General features: G+C 32.5%; 1 protein-coding gene across 8 annotated transcripts in view; it reads left to right on the plus strand.

The window, feature by feature from the left end:
* The window catches only part of LOC105195574 (very low-density lipoprotein receptor), a 41034-nt gene extending 21801 nt beyond the window's left edge, over nt 1-19233 (plus strand). For 2 of the 8 annotated variants that reach the window (XM_039448862.1, XM_039448864.1), the window contains 12 exons: nt 2491-2613; nt 5380-5499; nt 6361-6483; nt 10150-10385; nt 10511-10712; nt 11053-11364; nt 11480-11780; nt 11866-12157; nt 12494-12974; nt 13765-13848; nt 14943-15211; nt 15345-19233. In XM_039448862.1, coding sequence (XP_039304796.1) covers nt 2491-2613; nt 5380-5499; nt 6361-6483; nt 10150-10385; nt 10511-10712; nt 11053-11364; nt 11480-11780; nt 11866-12157; nt 12494-12974; nt 13765-13848; nt 14943-15211; nt 15345-15389 — 2588 coding nt within the window. In that variant the 3' untranslated portion in view covers nt 15390-19233. The remainder of the gene's footprint in view (nt 1-2490; nt 2614-5379; nt 5500-6360; nt 6484-10149; nt 10386-10510; nt 10713-11052; nt 11365-11479; nt 11781-11865; nt 12158-12493; nt 12975-13764; nt 13849-14942; nt 15212-15344) is intronic. The other 6 variants (XM_026134765.2, XM_011161036.3, XM_039448863.1 and 3 more) reach the window with 5 other exon arrangements.
* Nucleotides 19234-19946: the final 713 nt, after the last annotated feature.

Below are 19946 nucleotides of genomic sequence, written 5' to 3' on the forward strand. Positions count from 1 at the left end.
TTTTTGCCACACACACGTACATATTGCTTCTTAAAACAAAATAATTTTTATATATGTAGATGGCAAAAAAATTTCTATAAGAAAAATTGTGTTTAAATTTAATAAAGTATCTGGTCGGTTACAGTATTCATAAATGAAAGATGAAAATACTGCTTTTATACCTTGTATATTGAAACATGGAAATTCTATTAGAATCTCTTCTTCGATGTTAAATTCTTATGTATACTTAACATGTTTTATTGAAACAGATTTATTAATATTATTTCGCTATAAAGCAGACAGAGAATTTAAACACCATCTCGTTCTCTCTATTAATAACTAAAGTATTGTATTAAAAGAAAAGTTGAAATCTTAGCAAGCAAATGTTACTTGTAACATTTTTTTTTCGATATTTATTGGTGATAAAAAAATTTGATTGTGATGACAAAATATATACTTCTGTGAAATACATCACATTTTTTTTTATCATTTGATATATTTGCTAGGAATGATATTTTTATTTTGTCATATTTTTAAATAAAGATTTATTTTAGCGCAATAAATTTATATTTCATAAATAAAAATAATCTTTGACCATCTTTTTTTTATTATAGTAGAAATTTTATATTTATAAGGCAAGTAACAAAAATGGCTTATTAAAATATATGAAATTAAAAAATATGAAATTTACAAATACTTTGGGCACAACAAACCGAGCTAGATTATTATTTTATAATTTTACAAATTTTGAAGTCCAAATTGGCCTTTGAAATTCCATTTAATAAATTACAAAATTACAAATATTTCGGCCATATATTAGGCCATACTCGACATCTATAAATAAATGAATAATTATATTGTGTGTATATTTGTAGAATTTTTCAGACGACGTTTAAAAACACAGTTAATTTTTTTAAATACGCAGTCATGAAGATACGTTAGTCGAGATGTATAATAATGTAATTGATCGGCATTCCAATTCAATTGATAGATAAATTGATTGATAAATAATTTTTTAAAAGAATATATGAAAAATGCAACAAACTAAAATGCATAAAGTGCATGACAAAAGAGCAAACTGTCAAATAATAGAAACAACAATGTGTTGTTGCAATTGCTGAAACGTTTGTAATTTATAATTTTGTAATTTATCAAATGGAATGTAATAAAGTTCAGTTTGAACTTGGCAATTTGTAAAATAGAATAGTAACTGCAATCCAGCTCGGCTCGTTGTGTCCAAAGTATTTGTAATTTATAATTTATATTTATAACTTTATATTTATTTATTTTGATTACTTAACTATTAAAAATTACGGAAATGCTCAACTGAAATCGACATTAATTAAGCATTCAGACTGGCAGAGAGAAACAGAGAAAGAGAGAGAGAAATTTTTATTAATTCAAAATAACTTTTGTTATATGCTAAGTTTTTGCATTTTTTATGAATATTCTTATGAGACGGGATCAAAGTTCGAGCGAACTTTGATGATCCACCCAGAAAGAATAATTTTATGTCGGACTATCAAAATAATTATGTAAGAGGTTCAAACATAATGATACTACTTCAAAATGTCAGCTAAACATCCAATAGAAATTTTTTAATGGTTCAACATAATTATTTTCAGATCTGTATTTCAGCAAAATTGTTCTTTCCGTGCACGGATTGTACATATCATATACGCTCACGCGTGTGATTACGTGATTTAGAAAAATGCTCTAGATTGCTAACAAAGATCAGCGGTAGGGCTTTGATTCCCTCCTCTTTTGCTGTCACCGCGTACGTGTGTGTGTGTACGCCAAGGCCCATATATAGGTCTCTCTTGCCGGGCTGCGGCCTTACAGAATCCGCGGCTACCACCGCGAGTGCATCGTTGCGCCAGGTGCGTCCCGGAGCTCGTACCCCTTACGCCGCGTTCGCTCGCGTTTATCGCCGTTCGTCGTCGCGCGTGAAAGCTGGAACTGCACGCGCGAGACTCATCATTTGAGACGTCAGAGTGGCGTCGATCGACGAGTTTCTTCTTTCCGCGAGTGCTCCGATTATTCAGAAATATCGCGAAAGCGGGGGAAAAGCGCGAAAGAAAAAAGTTTATATACAACAAGTACAATTTGCGTATTTATCGGATGACATACGTCAGTGAGATTTCATCAGCGACGCTAGATCGTGGATAGACTCGGGGCGGACGGTCATCATACGGTGGGAGTCTCGTTCGAAGATCATTCGGCGCGCTATAATGACGTAAAGATTGACGGACCTCTGATTTGAAACATCCGACTTTTCTTCAAGTGCGTGGTAGAAATCGTACGAGCGTAGTGCGTCGCGCGGCTTTGCGCGGTGCAGTTTACACATCACGAGCATCAGGAGGTTTACTCCTCTCGCGATCATGCAGCTCGGCGGCAGGAGTTCGACGCGGCCCTCGGACGCTTCCCGATGCACCCGCGTCCTGTTGCTGCTCGCGTGCGCGATCGTCCCTTCGCTCGGTGCCGTCGCTCATTCCCATCTGAACATTTCAGACACTCAGGAATGCAAGGATACGGAGTTCAAGTGCAGTAACGGCAGATGCATACCCAATATATGGCATTGCGACGGCGACCGAGATTGCCCGGACGGCATCGACGAGGACCCGGCTGTCTGCAGTAAGTTGCAATTTCTCACAATGCATGCGGCGCGCATAAATATTGTGACGCTCAATTTGCGCTAATGTCCAACGAGAGAGATTTGGACGGAGAAGAGAAATGCAGTTCTTTTCCTAAAAGGTTTAATGAGCCAGAGGAGAGAAAGAGAAATCGAAGATGGCATTTTCCAACTGGCAGTTTTTGTCTCGTTAATTTCTTTAAAATTTAATCGGATTCGACTGAATCCGTAAAATGTTAATAAATACGTATCGCACGTAAAATGATTTTTCAAAATCATGCACGGACGAAAATTTCAACTCCGGCGCTTATTTATTAAAAAAATTAATATGTAAAGAAGATTTGATCTCAGAATTTAATAGGAACAATACAGTTGTAGAAGCCCGAGATGGATTTTACTTTTTATTTTGAAATATTAAAATCCACCTCAAATTGTGTCTCCACTTTTATGACTATTGCAGCAGCGAACGCGTCCCGAATGCAAAAAAGTTTTAATTGGTTTTACGAGATTAAGAGAAATTTTTGAAATAAAAATTAAATTTTGAAAATTAATTGCCGGTGTATTTAAAAACCAACTCAATCGCAGATTAAATATTTGCGCGAGGTAAGGTAAACGCAAAATTAATATCTCTCCGCTACTGCCAATAAAGTATATATTTATTAGCGTTTACCGCTTTGAGAAAGGTGCCTTGTGTACTTACGTATGTACGCGGAATGCGAAATTCGTAATTTATGCGTCTCTATATGTAGCGTAAAAATCTATTAATTACGCTTTAAGTTCACTTTACGAAAGCAGAATCTAAAAGCACACGACGAAGAGATCTTTGCACACTTCGCAATAGAAAAATTATACACGCCATTCTTACAGCGTTCGTATTTTGTTTTATTTATTGCAGCGTAATTCTCTTTGAATATACTTGACAGAACTTGAAAGTCGGCTAACTTTCTTAGGAGCAACGGTATTGTCGTGTCAAACGATTGAATGAAATATTTAATCGAATATAGTGCATCCCGGCTGTAAAAGGTCCCGGTATGTGAAAGTGTAACTTTGGAGACCGGTTTTTCACGTGCAGGTGAAGCCGACATACAGGGTGTCCCTCGCTAACGAGGTTATTTCCTATTTTGAGGAAACTTGCCGCGGAGTAGTCTAGATTATCAAGGTATTATCGTCCGATAGATGTCTGATGAAATCCCGCGCGGATGTTGAGACTCGCGTTTATCGATTAGACTTATAAATCGCTCGATATTCCAGACGTAGATGTTTGCTTATCTCTCCCGACGTACATATTCCGAGACAGAAGAGCAGCATTGATGCTAATCGATTAGCATAATCGTATTCCATCGATCCTTGAAGGTCGCAACGGCGTTCATAATTACATAGCGGAATGCGCGTTTAATATTAATTAGTGCACGCTGGTGCAAAGCGACCTTTTGACCGATATAATTACGCGTTCGTTTAATCATTTCAATCATGATGTAAATTGCTCTGCAGATCATTAAAAATCCACTTAAATTATAAAGTACGGGGAAAATGCGATCGTGCTTTATCGTCGATGTACTTAGCAATTTCAGTGAAAAAGAAAACGGGGAAACGGTGTTGGTCTTGAGAAAACTATCAATCATCATTTCATCATTTGCCCCTCGGAACTGTATTACTACAATGTGTTGAACGATTTCATCGATTTTCTACTTATTCGACAATATGTTGACTACGTAGTGAATTATTTTCTCTCGCGTAAATTTCGTGCTTTACGTTAATTAACGGGGATTCCGAGTGAATAACATAACTGCATTCTTCGGATAATTTGAAATGGAATTCGCCCTTTGATAGAATTTTAATCTAAAGTAACAAAAATGTACGTCGAAAATGAGAAAGTTGCGATTAATGACGGATCTCTTCTTATACTTTTCATATAAAATTGGCCAAAGAATCTAGAACGAGATGCCTTTAAGAAGGGCAGTGTCTGTATATTACTGCAACGTTCCGGAATGTTCACGCGGCATTATTTCATAAAATGAGATATTACTTTAACGCTAACACGTAAATGCGAAACGCAATCGCAGGCGTGCAGGTCTTTTATTCAAAGTTGAAACTGGAAACAATGGCATACTAATGTATCGAATGTCAAAGGTTAGCAATTGTTTCGTTTGCCAGCATAATCAGGCATTATTATACGTGATAGTATTGTAATAACTATCCTTTTGACGTTTAATATCTTTAGCGTTTTGATATTTCATCTGTCATTCGAACGAAGTATCTATAAACAAATTAAAATCTGCTTTAGACACTTTTATAACTCGCCTCAGATTTCTGAGGGTAAGAATCATTTTAGATTTATTTTAAATCAAATGTTTTTCTGTATATTGCACAACGCTTGAAATTATAATTATATAATTCTGTTTTGAATTCTCACACGAGTTTTGTCTAAAGTGAGGCTTTAAAGAAATTCATTCGCTTAATAAACAAAATATGAAATAAAAGACGCCCTGCTTAAGAAATTCTTTTGATTAAGATGTAAAACTGAAGACTTCAAAGTTACACAAGATCACGATAATCCGATAATCAGACAAATTTCTGAATTCCAAGATGTTTAAAAAATATCTTGCGGATATATTTTTTAGATGACTTTAGGCCTTTGAAAATTTTTCTATTTAATGCTTAGTTTATATTAAATTATTGTTTATATCGGCAATATCAAGTAGAAATACGATTTCGTAAGATTGTGCCCTAAAAAGATGATTAATCGAGAATGTTGAATCGAAAAAAAGGATTGATACCGTGCAACGAAAGGGAGTTTGAATGCAGTCCAGGCGAGTGCATTCCGAAGACGTGGCTGTGCGATCATCAGACAGATTGCTCCAACGATCTGGACGAGAAGGATTGTCACAGTAAGTCGCGCGGATAAGTACTTTAGTGTAGGTGTTACCGGAAAGCAGCCAAGGAGGGACGAGATCAGCCGGAAAGCTGGAACAAATGACAAAGCGCAAATTGCAGAATCTCAGATTGCATCCTCATGCTCTCGATACGTTCTATCGTTTGCGACGTAAGACGGTTGGGTTCTCGGTTCATTAATTGCATGTACTGAAACACGAAATAATGGGAAATTACTTAGCCAACACACGGAACAATTTTGAGAAATTGGTGAAGTAACAATACAATAATTTTTTTACGTGACAGTTACATCTTTTACATTGATCTGAATAACTATCGATAACATTTTCAACACTTTTCAAACTTTTTTTTTTACACGCGTACCACTTAATTATACAAATCTTTTAATAATAATATTTGACCCGATCATAATGGATGATGTAAACTTTCAAGAACCATAAAGTAACAATAAATTAATAGTGCTCATAGACTCTGTAAAAAAAAAAGAACAATTAAAACCGATTTTATACAGATTGATAGAGCACACGGAAGTTTTGAATGTTTCAGAGTGGTATGGGTTTTTTACACTGGCTTTTCAAATTGAAAAGAAAGTATTTGAACGAATCTTAATTTTTCGTGGGGTCAATTGAAGTCGCGGAAGTTTAGCTCTTGAACATTTTTTATTCGATAGACGGGGTTACTTTAACCTACTGCGCACGCTTTCGAGTTCATCTATGCGCTCGATGCAAGGATGCAATCTATCTTTCAAAGCCTATCGCGACTGAACGTCATTCGCAGTGTCCACTTTGTCGGGGCTCGCGCCCTGCGTCGTGCGCTCACGTGCGAATCCGGTACAATGCAATTGTCATGTCTTGTAGGGACCAAGACCTGTACGCCGGAACAATTCACGTGCCATTCGGGAAATGGCGAGTGCGTGGCATTAACATGGATGTGCGACGACAACGCCGACTGTTCGGACGGTTCAGACGAGGCTGAGTGCAGTAAGCTTCTGCACGTGGGCTACTTTTTCCATACGCTTGCACACTTGGTTCTCTCTATTATTATTTCTCTATACTTTTCTGTACTTTATTATGCACATTGCACGTCACGTTTCAAAGATGAACAGTCGAGACTCTTTGAAAGATGCACTTATGGAAAAAACAGTTTTGCTGAAATATTGAAGAATTTAAAATGACTAGATGCAAATCTGAAAATAATTGTATTGAACATGTAAACCTGATGTATCAGTATCGCAAAATGTTCTGACATACTAACAATAAGTTTGAACGCTCAATTATTTTGACGGTTTAATAATTATTTTTAGATTTGTATCTAGCTGAACTTTTAAATACTTTGGCAAAACCGTTCTTTCCTTGTATGTATCGACTAGTTTCTGTGCACACGCATGCAATTCTGTAATACACATTGTATATTTTTAAGATTTCGAGCGCTATCTCGAATTAGGCTTTTTTTAGTGAAAATATTTTATTTGTCACTTCAAGATATTTTTATTAGAGGTGTACGAATCAAACATTTGTGAGCTCGAATCGAATTGAATTTGATATTATGTTCGAAATTGAATCTGAAATTTTCGTGTCAAATCAAGTTTCTTTAATTTGAAGGCGAATCGAATTCGAATCAGTTTTTTCGGATTTACATTAATCATGCTAATTTAAACGTAATAAAGTATTTTGAGAGACATGGAGATCCTTTTTAATAAACGAGAGTTAATTGCAAAAATTTTAAAGAATAATTAGAAAAAAAGTGATATGTTCAGTAAAAAATAATAGATATTATATAAAATTATAAATAATAAGAGAGTGTGAAGGTATTAATATTGATAAATGAGCATTGAATATATATATTGTACTATGTTATTATCGAAGTGATAGTGCACTTTATTAGAAAAGTATAATGGAGCAATTTTTTTTCAAATTTTATTCTAAATTCTATAAAATTATGATTCAAACCTATAAAATGTTGAAACAAATTTACGAAGCCTATTGCCTGTTGTGTACATAAATTTTTGAACAGTTTATAAAAAATAGTTTATTATTTAGAAACGATAGAAAAGTTTTGGATATCGACCAACAGTCAGGCACGAAAATTGGTACATGCTAGTACGTACAAAAGGTTGGTCGCGCGGAAGATATAAATGAAACAATCAAAATAAGCGATCCGAAATCAAATCGTAGACGATTTGAAATTTTCAAACTATTCGCACACCTCTAATTTTATGCCGTTTTAATCACACAGATGTATCTTAACTTCAAAGTATTTATATTTAACATGTAGTTATAATTATATATTACATAATTACATGAATGATAAGCATACAATTATACATTAAATACTTAACTATAATATTATTGACGCGCGATGAAAAGCCACGTAAACAGTAGACATGTAAATTACTTGACATTTTTAATCCAAAACAATTATAATACTTCATTTGGCATTCGAGCAATACTTCCTTGGGACAATCTGAAATCGCTTTAGATTGGTGAAGGTTGCTTATGTAAAGGAACTTGTGATGATTGACATGAATCTATAAGGGCCAGTTTCACAACCTACGGTTAACTTAATTAACCGGTTAAATGTCAATCGTGATTGCTTATTTTTTGTTAATTTTACTTAACGACAAATGCGATTGGTCAATTCCGATAGAAGAATCAGCCGATTAAGTTAACTGAAGGTTGTGAAACTGGCCCTAAGAAAAGAATCTTAATGCGATCGTAAAGTGATCGTAATTGCTGCACTTTGAATACACTCACTTCACAAACGAATTGCACATCTTATGTCACGCCTTCACGTCTTACAAATGGATTGCATGAGTTACGTTCTTTATACTTTTACTGGCTGCAATTATCATTACGTTTATTCATCGACGTCGTTTTTATAATGCGCTGATTTTCGTTGATTCTTCTTTCCTTGCTACTTTGCCGGATGATAGGTGTTAAGATCCGCAAGAATTGATGGTGGGTAAAGAATCGTGTGAAAAATTTATTGGAAACTTTATATATAAAATCGAGAAGTCGCTCTCGATATATTTTTAACAAATTCGCGCGCGATATCTCTCCGTTCATTTATAATTATTATATAAATCGGCACAAAAGTCGATTTTATTCAAACGAGAAATGGTTGAGTTAGAAAATGTATTACCCACGATCCAATTGCTGTGCTCTATAATTAATTTCTATCTTTTATTCTTCTCATATATCTTTGGCGTCACTTGTAAGTATCCTGTTACGCTTATTATCTCTTGTTTCTCTCAGTTGAAGAATTTTTGATCGTAATACTTGAGAGTGCAACTTAATACGTAGCCTTTTTCGTTAGACGTTAGATAAAATTGTGTCGCAGGTACCGCTTGCAGAAGGAAGATAATTATCACGAAATTACGAGTGACTGCCGGGAAACTAATTTCCTGCGGAACTTGTCTCTTCGAAAGCGCAAACGGTCGCGATTACAGAATGCATAACAGTGTAGCAAAAGATAAAAAAATAGATTTTTTTTCTACAGAAATACATTTAATTAACATGTTGCTTCCTGGAACGGTATTTGCGCGTGAGTCGTTGCGTTACGTTAAAACTGCTCATTTTTGTTGGTTTTATCGTGACGTAGGTCTTCCTGGTCTTGTCTAAATTATAGGTCGATGCGTGGAAAAGTCGCGAAATTTATTTATGCTCTATTTCCCTGTATTACGATTGTGACTTAACAGTAATACGTAACTGTTCCCAATATGGTCTGTGCAAGATCTGTAAAAGTTTTTTTTTATATATTCTTTTACAATAACAGTTTATACATTTTACCATAAATATGAACGCTATTGTGTTTATTGTAAATAAAATTCTATTTATTGGAAATAAATAGTATTTCTGTTTTTGTTTCAAAAACAAATATTACTGCAGTGGAATAAAATATTTTTATACAGGATAAATTATTTAAAAATAGATTACATATTTGTGTCAAGGGATATCGTTAGATTTAAAAATTTTTATTAATTGTTATAAGAGGAAATCACCAGAGTGAAGAATAATAATGCGCAGATGAAGACGTCTGCACGCGTAATGATCTCCTCCGTTGTAAAAAATTTATAGCTATTGCGAAACTAGACAAAGACATACGTTATCGCGAAAGGTTATCGGATCAGCATATTACTACGTTTTGAGTTAACAGCGTAGTAGTATAGTATTAGCTAAAAGTGGAGAGAATCATTAGACCCATATCGCAGTTTCAAGTCATATTGGGTACAATTACTTCGTAATGCAAGATCACGTTGCTTTACATTTATTATAATAGCACAATTTTTTTTTCTATGTTATATTATCTTTTTGCTAAAAATTTATTACTTATTGGCTTTTTTTATTATTTGCAATGTTTTATTTTTTTTTATGAACTATATGTGATAACACAATTATCTAACTTGAAAAAAGCTGCGTTCTTTTAAATATTGTTTTAGATGTTATTAATGCAAATATTTGAATATTGAACATTTATGTTAATAAGTTAATAGCTTTGATCGTAGAGAACTTTTTTAAGAAGCTTTACGTCCCATGATCAGATGTCAACCCTCGTTAAGATCAATGTCGTTACGCGAGAGAGAATTCCTGTTGCAAGTAAATAAAACGTCGTTCCACTTCTCTCACATGAGAAATCTTTTGCCTCAGACGACACTTGCCGGTCTGATGAGTTTACCTGCGCAAACAAGCACTGCATTCAGCAGCTGTGGGTCTGTGACAACGACAACGATTGCGGGGATAACAGCGACGAGAAAGGTTGCGGGGCGATAACGTGTCATCCCGGCACTGATTTCGCGTGTTCCGAGAATTATTGCATAACGTCACGATGGAGATGCGACGGCGACTACGATTGCCCGGATCGATCCGACGAAATAGGATGCAAGGTACTTCGTATAATGATTGAAGAAATTTGCGCGGTGTTAAGAACAGAAAAGAGCGACGTAATTTAGTGTAAGCGTAATAATGCATTAGAGATTTGACTTTTTTTTTTTGAAATTTATTCTTTTAGGAGATTCAGAACGGAAAGAAGAACAGCCACTGCGACAAAGAGTTCGATTGCGACGATGGTGTTACTTGCATCCATCAGACTTGGGTATGCGACGGCGAAAAGGACTGTCCCAATGGTGCGGACGAATCCCCACAGAGGTGCCACAATGTGACTTGCAGACCCGATCAATTTCAGTGCGAAGACCGACGTTCTTGCATCTCGGGTACTGAAATTTAAAGATATATTTTTTACTACCTCTTCATATTACATTTCTATTAAACAATTTATAATTGCCATGATGTTAAACATGAAATTATAGTATAAAATGATAAATTGAAAGATATCCTTGTTTCATGTTAATAGATAATAGCTTTATGTGTGAACATAAAACGGTAAAATTAAATTCAGTCTTAACGTTGTCAATATAATTTCGAAAATTAATAAGCTATAAAAAATGTTTGATTTTTTATCATTATTTTAAATAATCTATCGTTTTACATAGTACGTAGTTGTCGCGCGGATCACCTTATATTTCGGATTTGCAACGATTCAAATATGTCTAGGTCATCTATATTGTAACGGTAAAACCGAATGCGCTGACGGAAGTGACGAGAAGAATTGCACGAGCAAAATCGTAAACTGCGATCCGCATATTCAGTTCGAGTGCAGCGAGGGCTCATGTATTCCTCTGGAAAACGTCTGCAACAAAAATCCAGATTGCATCGGCTGGGAGGATGAAAGCGCCGAGCTCTGTAACGTGAATGAGTGTGCAAAAAACAACGGTGGATGCTCGCAGATTTGTGTCGATTTGCCTATTGGTTACCGATGCGACTGCCGCGCGGGCTATAGACTTATTGACAACCGCACATGCGATGGTATGAATAAAATTCTTTGCATTTCCAAATCTCAACATATTATTTCCTCAAGGTTTCTCGTCTCTCAACGTAGCTATACATTGGAGCTGCTAAGAGATTACTCTCTGTCTTTTAGATGTTGATGAGTGCTTGGAACCGGGCAGCTGTTCTCAATTTTGCCAGAATGAAAAGGGCGGCTTTAAATGCAGCTGCGCCACCGGTTATCTTAAAGATCCTCGGAATTTAACACGCTGTAAAGCCGCGGAGGGTCACGCAAGTCTGTTATTTGCCCGTCGACATGACATCCGAAAAGTAGCTTTAGACCGTCAAGAAATGACCGCCATCGTTAACAATACTAAAATGGCAACAGCTTTGGACTTTGTCTTTCGCACTGGAATGATTTTCTGGAGTGACATCAGTGAGAAGAAAATTTACAAGTACGTCGTAATTGTTTTACAGTTAAGAAAAGCTCGATTATTAAGTTTCATATCGAGAAATACATTAACTGAATGACGTGTTTAGAGCTCCGATAGATGAAGGGAATGAGCGCACAGTCGTTATCGAAAACGATTTCACCACATCAGACGGATTGGCAGTTGATTGGATTTACAGTCACATTTATTGGACAGACTCCGGGAAAGATACCATCGAATTGGCCAATTTCGAAGGAAATATGAGGAAGACTCTGATACGGGATCGCATTCAGGAACCTAGAGCGATAGCACTGAATCCATTGGAGGGTTGGATGTTCTGGACAGACTGGAGCGACGAGGCTCGTATTGAGCGTGCCGGCATGGATGGCACTCATCGATCGGTAGGAAATCGAAAAATTATAATCTTAATTAAAAAGTAGTAACTAATATTATCGAAGAATAATATGTTATGTAAGCATCATAAAACTTTAATATCTCTTATCTGAACGTGTATTTGCATATATGTATTCAGTGAAAAAGAACATGAGTAACAATTTGTAATCTATTAGACGATTACTTGTATTTACTTTAAATTGTTTCTTTTCTGGAATCCTGAGTCTTTTTATGCTGAGTCTTTAAAAATCAATTTAAAAAGAGAAATTATGAATCATTAATAAAACGTGTTAGATATGTTTTTCGAACAATTTGCCTTGATTTCTAACAAGAGTCTATTGCAGGTGATTGTCGGCAATGATGTCAAGTGGCCTAATGGGTTAGCTTTAGATTTGATTGGTAAGAGAGTATACTGGGTAGACGCAAAACTGAACATCATAGGTTCCTGTAATTATGACGGTACCGGCAGACGAACGGTTCTGTACTCTCCCGATAGTCTCAGGCATCCGTTCAGTATAACAACCTTCGAAGATTACGTGTACTGGACCGATTGGGATAAGGAAACGATCTTTAAAGCTAACAAATTTACCGGCAAGGAAGTAGAAGCCGTAACGTCCATCAGAACGCTTCAACATCCGATGGTAGTTCATGTATATCACCCTTATAGACAGCCTGACGGAATGAATCAATGTCAGGCTGTCAATGGACATTGCAGCCATCTATGTTTGCCCGCGCCTAAAATCAACTCTAGATCACCACTATTGTCGTGCGCTTGTCCTGACGGCTTACGGTTATTACCCGATGGATTGATGTGCGTGGAAAATGGTGAGTCAGTTACAGGAAAGGATATCACGATTGACGAATGACCTTCCAGCACTGAGCTACTACGCAATTTTCAACTGCCCCGTCATAGCGGTCAATTTATATGGAATTAGTATGCCACTGGTTCTATAAATAAATCGTATTTTTAACATAACGTAGTATTTCTAAATTTAAAAAGACAAGGTGTTTTTAAATTATATTAAAAATAATTTTTTAAATATTTGCAATGGATATTATGAACACAATCTTTTTTTGATGTGAATAAATTAAATCAATTAATAGACCGTTGCGGAAAGCTATTCGTCAATTTATTAAACGTCTGTTATGAATCTTTTACATCACATGGGAATGAAATCTACATTTTCAGATAGCATGCATGTCATTGGTGCATTCTAATAGATTAATGCTTATTAGGGAGGAAATATGTCAGAAAGATGCTCAAAATATCTTTTTTTTGTTTAATTTTTTATCTTTTGTATTCTATACTCATATGCAGATAACGCGCCTGTGCATTGTTAACATTGATATCTTATAGAACAGTTGTTGCACAATGATAAATCATTTTGCATGATCATTTTTATTCCACATAAAATTTATAAATACTTGGATGCGATAAAATAATTACGAAATAGCTTGTGTATTAGAATTTTAGATGCACAAAATTGATCAATTAGTACATATAAAAATTTAATTTTGTTTTATTAGAATTTGATAGTTCAAAGAAATTATGAGCTCATTATTTAAGTTGTTTCATTTATTTGCATTCGTGTTGCATGAATTTGGGATATTCCAGTTACTACAACCATAGCGCCGTCCACGCAAGCACCCATGAAGCCGTTCCAGAGGCTCATGCCTCTTAATGTTACAACGACTGCCAGTAAGTTTGGTTGGATCATACTTTTTTAACATACGCGATTTTTCTGGGATATATTAAGCATTTATTTAACTAGATTCAGGACTAACAGAACAACATACACAATTAATGAATCATTTAAATATTTTATAATTTACGGCGATTCATTTTTGGGATACATTTTATACTGGGCTTCATAAAACCATTCATTAAAAATGTATTAATATAATTTTATGATTATTGAATGCTGCAACAAAAACAATTTTTTTTTTATAAGAAAATAAATCTTGTTTTAAAAAGTTGTATATGTTAAATCTAGATTAAAATTCTTTATTTAATATGCAGTCTCTGATACAAGATATTTCGGATATATATTTTTATTCAATCAATTTTATCAGTTTAAAATTAATTTTTTCTGAGCACATACATCAGAAGTATTTTTAAATCAAAGAGTTTTTAAAAAATTAAATTTTAAAAATGTAGATATTAAATTTTTTTATTTAAGTAAATCTTAATAAATTTGAGATTTAAATTACAAATATATGTAAAAAAATGTAAAATTTAATTTTTTAAACGAATTTTTTCTTTTTACTTTTATTAAAGAAAATTAACTTTGTTTCTTAGAAAGTCTCTAAATGGAAAGTTTGCTATACGAGTATTTAAAATAGCATATTGAATTAATACTTACATTATAATTTTTATTTAATAAATAAATCATTTAATTACTTACATAAGAGATCTATTTTATAATTTATAATTCTTTATGATATAAAATTATAGAGATATGATATACTTAGATATAAATGTTATTTTGCATAAATGAATGTGCCCCATGTTCTGCATGTATTTTTTTTATTAAAAATGTGCAATTTATTTACTTGATAGCTCAGTTAATGTTTTCTAGAATTAGATTTGTACTGTATATTCTCATCATTATAACCATTGTATATATCATTACAGAAATTAATTTATTAAATTTTTACTAATTAATTTTATTAACTCTGCTACAGTAATGAATGCTTTGGAATGGGAAAAGACTTTTGGAATGTTTTTGTATTTGAACATGAAACGTCTTAGTTTATGTTTTGAAATTTTCATACATTAAATATTATTTCTAGATCCGTTATCCTCAGCAGAAGGAGACGGAAAGGGAAATTCAACAACTGAAACAACAGATCCTGGTTTAGTCGCTGGCATCGTGATAGGCGTAGTGTCTGTAGGACTGTTATTACTTGCACTAGTTGCAGTACTATGCTACAGGCATTATCTTCATCGCAATGTCACTAGCATGAACTTCGATAATCCCGTCTACAGGAAGACTACGGAAGATCAATTTAGTCTTGAGAAAAACAGATTCCCGCTTCCTGCAGCTACAGTTGGAGAAGAGGTAAAAATAATATTCAATTATAATTATTTAAATTGGAGATCTTTTGTCTTAAAAGGCAATCCTTACAAATTATGAATAATGAAATAAAATTTTAGAATGTTTTGTTAATATTTTACGATATATATTGTTTCAGGCTCAAGAACCATTGACAAGTCCTGGAACAAATGATTATGTTTAAGACTCAGTATGTCAATATAAAGGATTTAACAGGCTACTGAAGTAATATATCGACCAAGTGATAAAATCATGTAAAGAAAGACAAGGTATTTGCGTTGAAAGAGCCTGCCCAAACGCATCATGCCTGCGCTCGCTCGCAAGCCTGCCAACCAACTGTGATTATGTTAATTTTTTTTGTATCTATTTCTTTACAAACTTTAGCACTTTGTCACTCAAATATAATATATATATATATATATTATGCGTGCAACATTTAGATTTGCTCTAGGACGTAAAGGGAGAAATATCTAGAGAAATTGTTGCCAAATAAGCGATCTTATCTTCATGTAGCCAAATAGTTTGATAAGAGCTTAAGAGTCCTATCTAACATTTTCTCTATTTAGTTAAGTAATATATAATTTGTAATATAGAACTTTTTAGATCGATTTAGCATGGCCTGGCGCACGTAGCGTATGATTTTACATGCGCTATGTATATGTAAGAATATCAACTTGTTATTGTTTCATTATTTATTCAGAGATACACAATAGACATTTTTTTGAATAGAGTTTGTAGGTACGCAAGATATTACTTTTTTGAGTAATATCTTATAGGAATCATATGTAAATAATACAAAAAATCTCAAGCGTCTATTATTAAAATTATTTAAAAATTTATTACACGTGGTGTTAAAACGCGATATGAAAGTTATAACAAATGCATGCTGTGAAATAAACTATCATCCAACTAAAGTGGAATAAGAGGCTATAATTATTTTCTTTCATCTCTCTTGAATTATTGTAATTCTCTGTCTTTTGTTACGTAAGAGAAAAAAATACACTTTTTATAAAAGACACATACATTTAATGTATATACATATATATAACCAGATTCTTTTACTATTATATGTTAGTCTTTTCTCTGTAATTTAGATTTAAGACTATATTTATATATAATCCGCTCCGTGTTAATTAAGAAAGTTAAAACGCGCGAATTGATAAAAAAATATATGCTCGGAAGACATTTCTCCTTTTATGTCTGTGTAATGCGTACAATGCCATAAATATATGCGACATATGAATAGGCATATGTCAGGACTTTCTAGCAACTATCTCTACATGGACAGTTCGTATCATGATAAAAATCGCTCCATTTACAAATATTATATTATTATTTACGTAGTAAAACGGAAAGAGCATTGTTGTGACGATTCGAGCTCAATGACAGTAAGTGTGACGTGCGTTTGTTAAAAGGGAACTGTTATCAAGTACTTCAATCTACTACAGAAATCAGTGTATTTGTATAGAATTATTGAGTCGGGCTTGAGAGTTTTATTTACTATATAAATATTAATATGTATATGTATATATGTATGTACAAAGTGTGGCAAAAATTGAGTGTAAAAGCTCTGCAACAGAAAGTTAGCAAAAGATTAAGTAATGAAAATTTACATGGTTTCTTTTTTATTCTGAGGAATAAGTTTTTGCATTACTGATATTAAGTAAAACATTGTGCTGCGAGGATTTGAGAAATGGTACATGATGTAATTTTAAACTAGTTTAAAAGTAAGTTTCTATATATATGTATAATCACAGCTTATAATTTGAGCAAATTTCAAATTAAATATTTTTTTTTTTTAAACAATTTGCTTTCATTATTTAATTTTTGCAAACTTCTACTGTAATATTTTTATACTTGATTTTTGTAACGCTCTGTATATATTTAAAGGATGCCCTAGAAAAGATATGTATCAGTACTGTAAAAATCTTACAACAATTTATTTAAAACTTTGTTATAATTTATGCATAATATATTTTATATTTTAAAATTTAAAACGCACGACTTTCTGCTTTGTCTTTTCATTTCTGCTATCAATATACTATTTTCCTTTTTTTTTTGTAATGATTATGTGCGTGTTTACACATAATAGAAAAAGTCTGAAAATCCAGCACAAATATTTTTAGAATATTCCAAATATTATATAGACGTATTTGATGTAACAGAAGAAAAAGAGAATTATAAACATAATGAATACAATTACATCATGTGTACAGTGTGTCTCATAATTATTAGAACTGAATTTGTAACAAAAATTAGAATAGAGCGATTGTCTAATGGCTATAGTAATTACTTTTTTAATTCTTAATTTTAACGAACTTGTTAATTAAACTTTAATTAAATTTCCACTACGAGAAAATTATTTCAAAGCACTGCTGATTTATATCTTTCTTTCAAACGTCCTGCATACATATATGCATACTTATAATACATTATAATATTACTATATTAATAATGATTAAATGTGAAAAAACATTTTATTAGATAAGATTATTAAAAGATATAACATTAGATTGGTGAAAGAAACTGTGTACGTTGACAGATAGCAGATTGTCTCTTAAAAAATTGTGCCAACATTTCAAATATGTGCCAAATTGTGTTTCATGCTTTTGCTGAAACAAATCTATTTACAAATCAATCATTTATACAGTGTATCATTTTGTATGTAGAAAATGCATATATATGCACTTTCTTATCTGGTCTTGTTTCTATGGGACCAAGGAACTTTATACAGAAAATTTTTTAAATGTTTCTGTGTTTTCTTCTTGAAGATAATCTATAATAACATTAAACAAGCATGAAAAAAAGAAAAACTAAAAGATTATGTATACTTTTGTAAGAAAATTTACGTAAATTTACTTGACAATTTAACTCCTATATTGATTAATCAATATTTTCCTATGTAATACCAAGCCATTGCTACCGATCATCCTATCTACGACCGGCTGTCTGTTAACGAGAACATGGTGCAATTACTAAATGCAAGAAAGCAAAGTCCAAAATTAAGATATAGAGGCTTGGTGGTAATTTTAATCAAAATATAGGAGTATGTTGTGTGTGTTTGTGTGCGTGTTTCTGTATGTGTGAGAGTTGCAGTTAACTGTGTATGTAAATCATAAAGATATAACTTGTCCTAGCCAATTTATCCGCCAAAATCGTGTCAAATATTATTTCTATGCAACGCATGTATATGTACATATATGTATAATGAGATTCTGAAATAGATTATCAAGTTTTGTAGATATATTCTTGAATCAATTTAATATTGATCTTGTTTTGGTAGAAATATTTATATGTTAATAGTTTATGATTTATTAAATAAAAAATTTTTCTAAATTTAACTTCAAAAGAGAGAAAAAATAAATAAAACTATAAATCTTCATCTAATTTAAAATTTAATTTAACGGAATTTAAATTTGCATTTCCTTAAGTTATAAACACATAAATACATGTAACAATTAGCATTTTAAAAAGCAAGTCGTATTGAATCAAGTATTTAAAAAAAAAAATTAATTCCAATTATTAGATATAATGTATCTATAAAACTTGTTAATTTATTTTAGAATCTATATACATATACAGAGTGAGAATTAATGTTTGTATCTGAAATATCTTTGTTATATTGAAAGGCATACGAAAGATGTGCTTTCGTTTGTTTCATTTTTCTAATGATAAAAATTATATAAAAAGAATTGACGCTACATTAAAACAATTAAAATAACTTTCATATACTGTATCTTACAACTTCAATCTCAAGAACTCTCGTATTTCTTGAAGACAACAAATTTGTTTGAGATGCAAACGTCTACATATGACGAATCACTCTATATACATAGATGGAGTACACACTCGCGCGTACGTAAATATACTTTAAAAGAAATATACATATAATTTATTATAATAATTGTATAAATAAAGTATATAAACTGAATTACAAGTAATGCTACGTTATTATCACACCTGTGGAAGATTGTGAAATGTAAAATTTGTAAATAAGCCTATTTGAAAATATAAATAGTGAATCACTTTTCTATGAAGTTGTAAATTTTCCCAATCTTAAAAAGACGATCGGAGAATAAATAATGCTGGATTATGTATTACATATTACATGTATATTACATACCTTCCAAATTTCTAGACACCAATTCAGTTTACAAATTAAAAAAAATGTGTTTAACATGTTATATTCATCTTTAACATCTTTTCTGTATTGTTAATCTTTCTTATGCATTTGGACGAACAAATTGACAGTAACAGATGCTAGAATGTTATTTCATGATTTATACAAAGTTGGATATTAATAAGAAACGAAAATCTACACAAGCATTTACTCTGACATTTACACACAGACCGAAATTATTTTCAAAATATCTTTTTTCTTTTTACCAATGTTCTGTACTTATTAATAATTTTTTTATTCAACTCAACAAATGATAACAGCAGCGTTTCACGTATGCCAATTTGAAAAATACATTGATATAGAGATACCTCTATTTTTTAATAATATTTCACATTCATTAATCTTTCTTATATATTTTAGTAAAAGACCAGACAAGAAACTATTCTGGAATAATTTTATATAACTTACATTAATGAGAAAAGCTATTGTTTGCATTATGATGCTATTATAGGATTTACATATTGTATAGGTTATAGGACATTCAAGAAAGATATTTTGTCAATAAAATAGTATCTGCAATGATTATGTAGTGTTTATTAGATTTAATAAAATAATTTAATA

The sequence above is a fragment of the Solenopsis invicta genome, chromosome 4 (genome assembly GCF_016802725.1).
Source record: "Solenopsis invicta isolate M01_SB chromosome 4, UNIL_Sinv_3.0, whole genome shotgun sequence".
In the NCBI taxonomy this organism is placed as follows: Eukaryota; Metazoa; Arthropoda; class Insecta; order Hymenoptera; family Formicidae; genus Solenopsis; species Solenopsis invicta.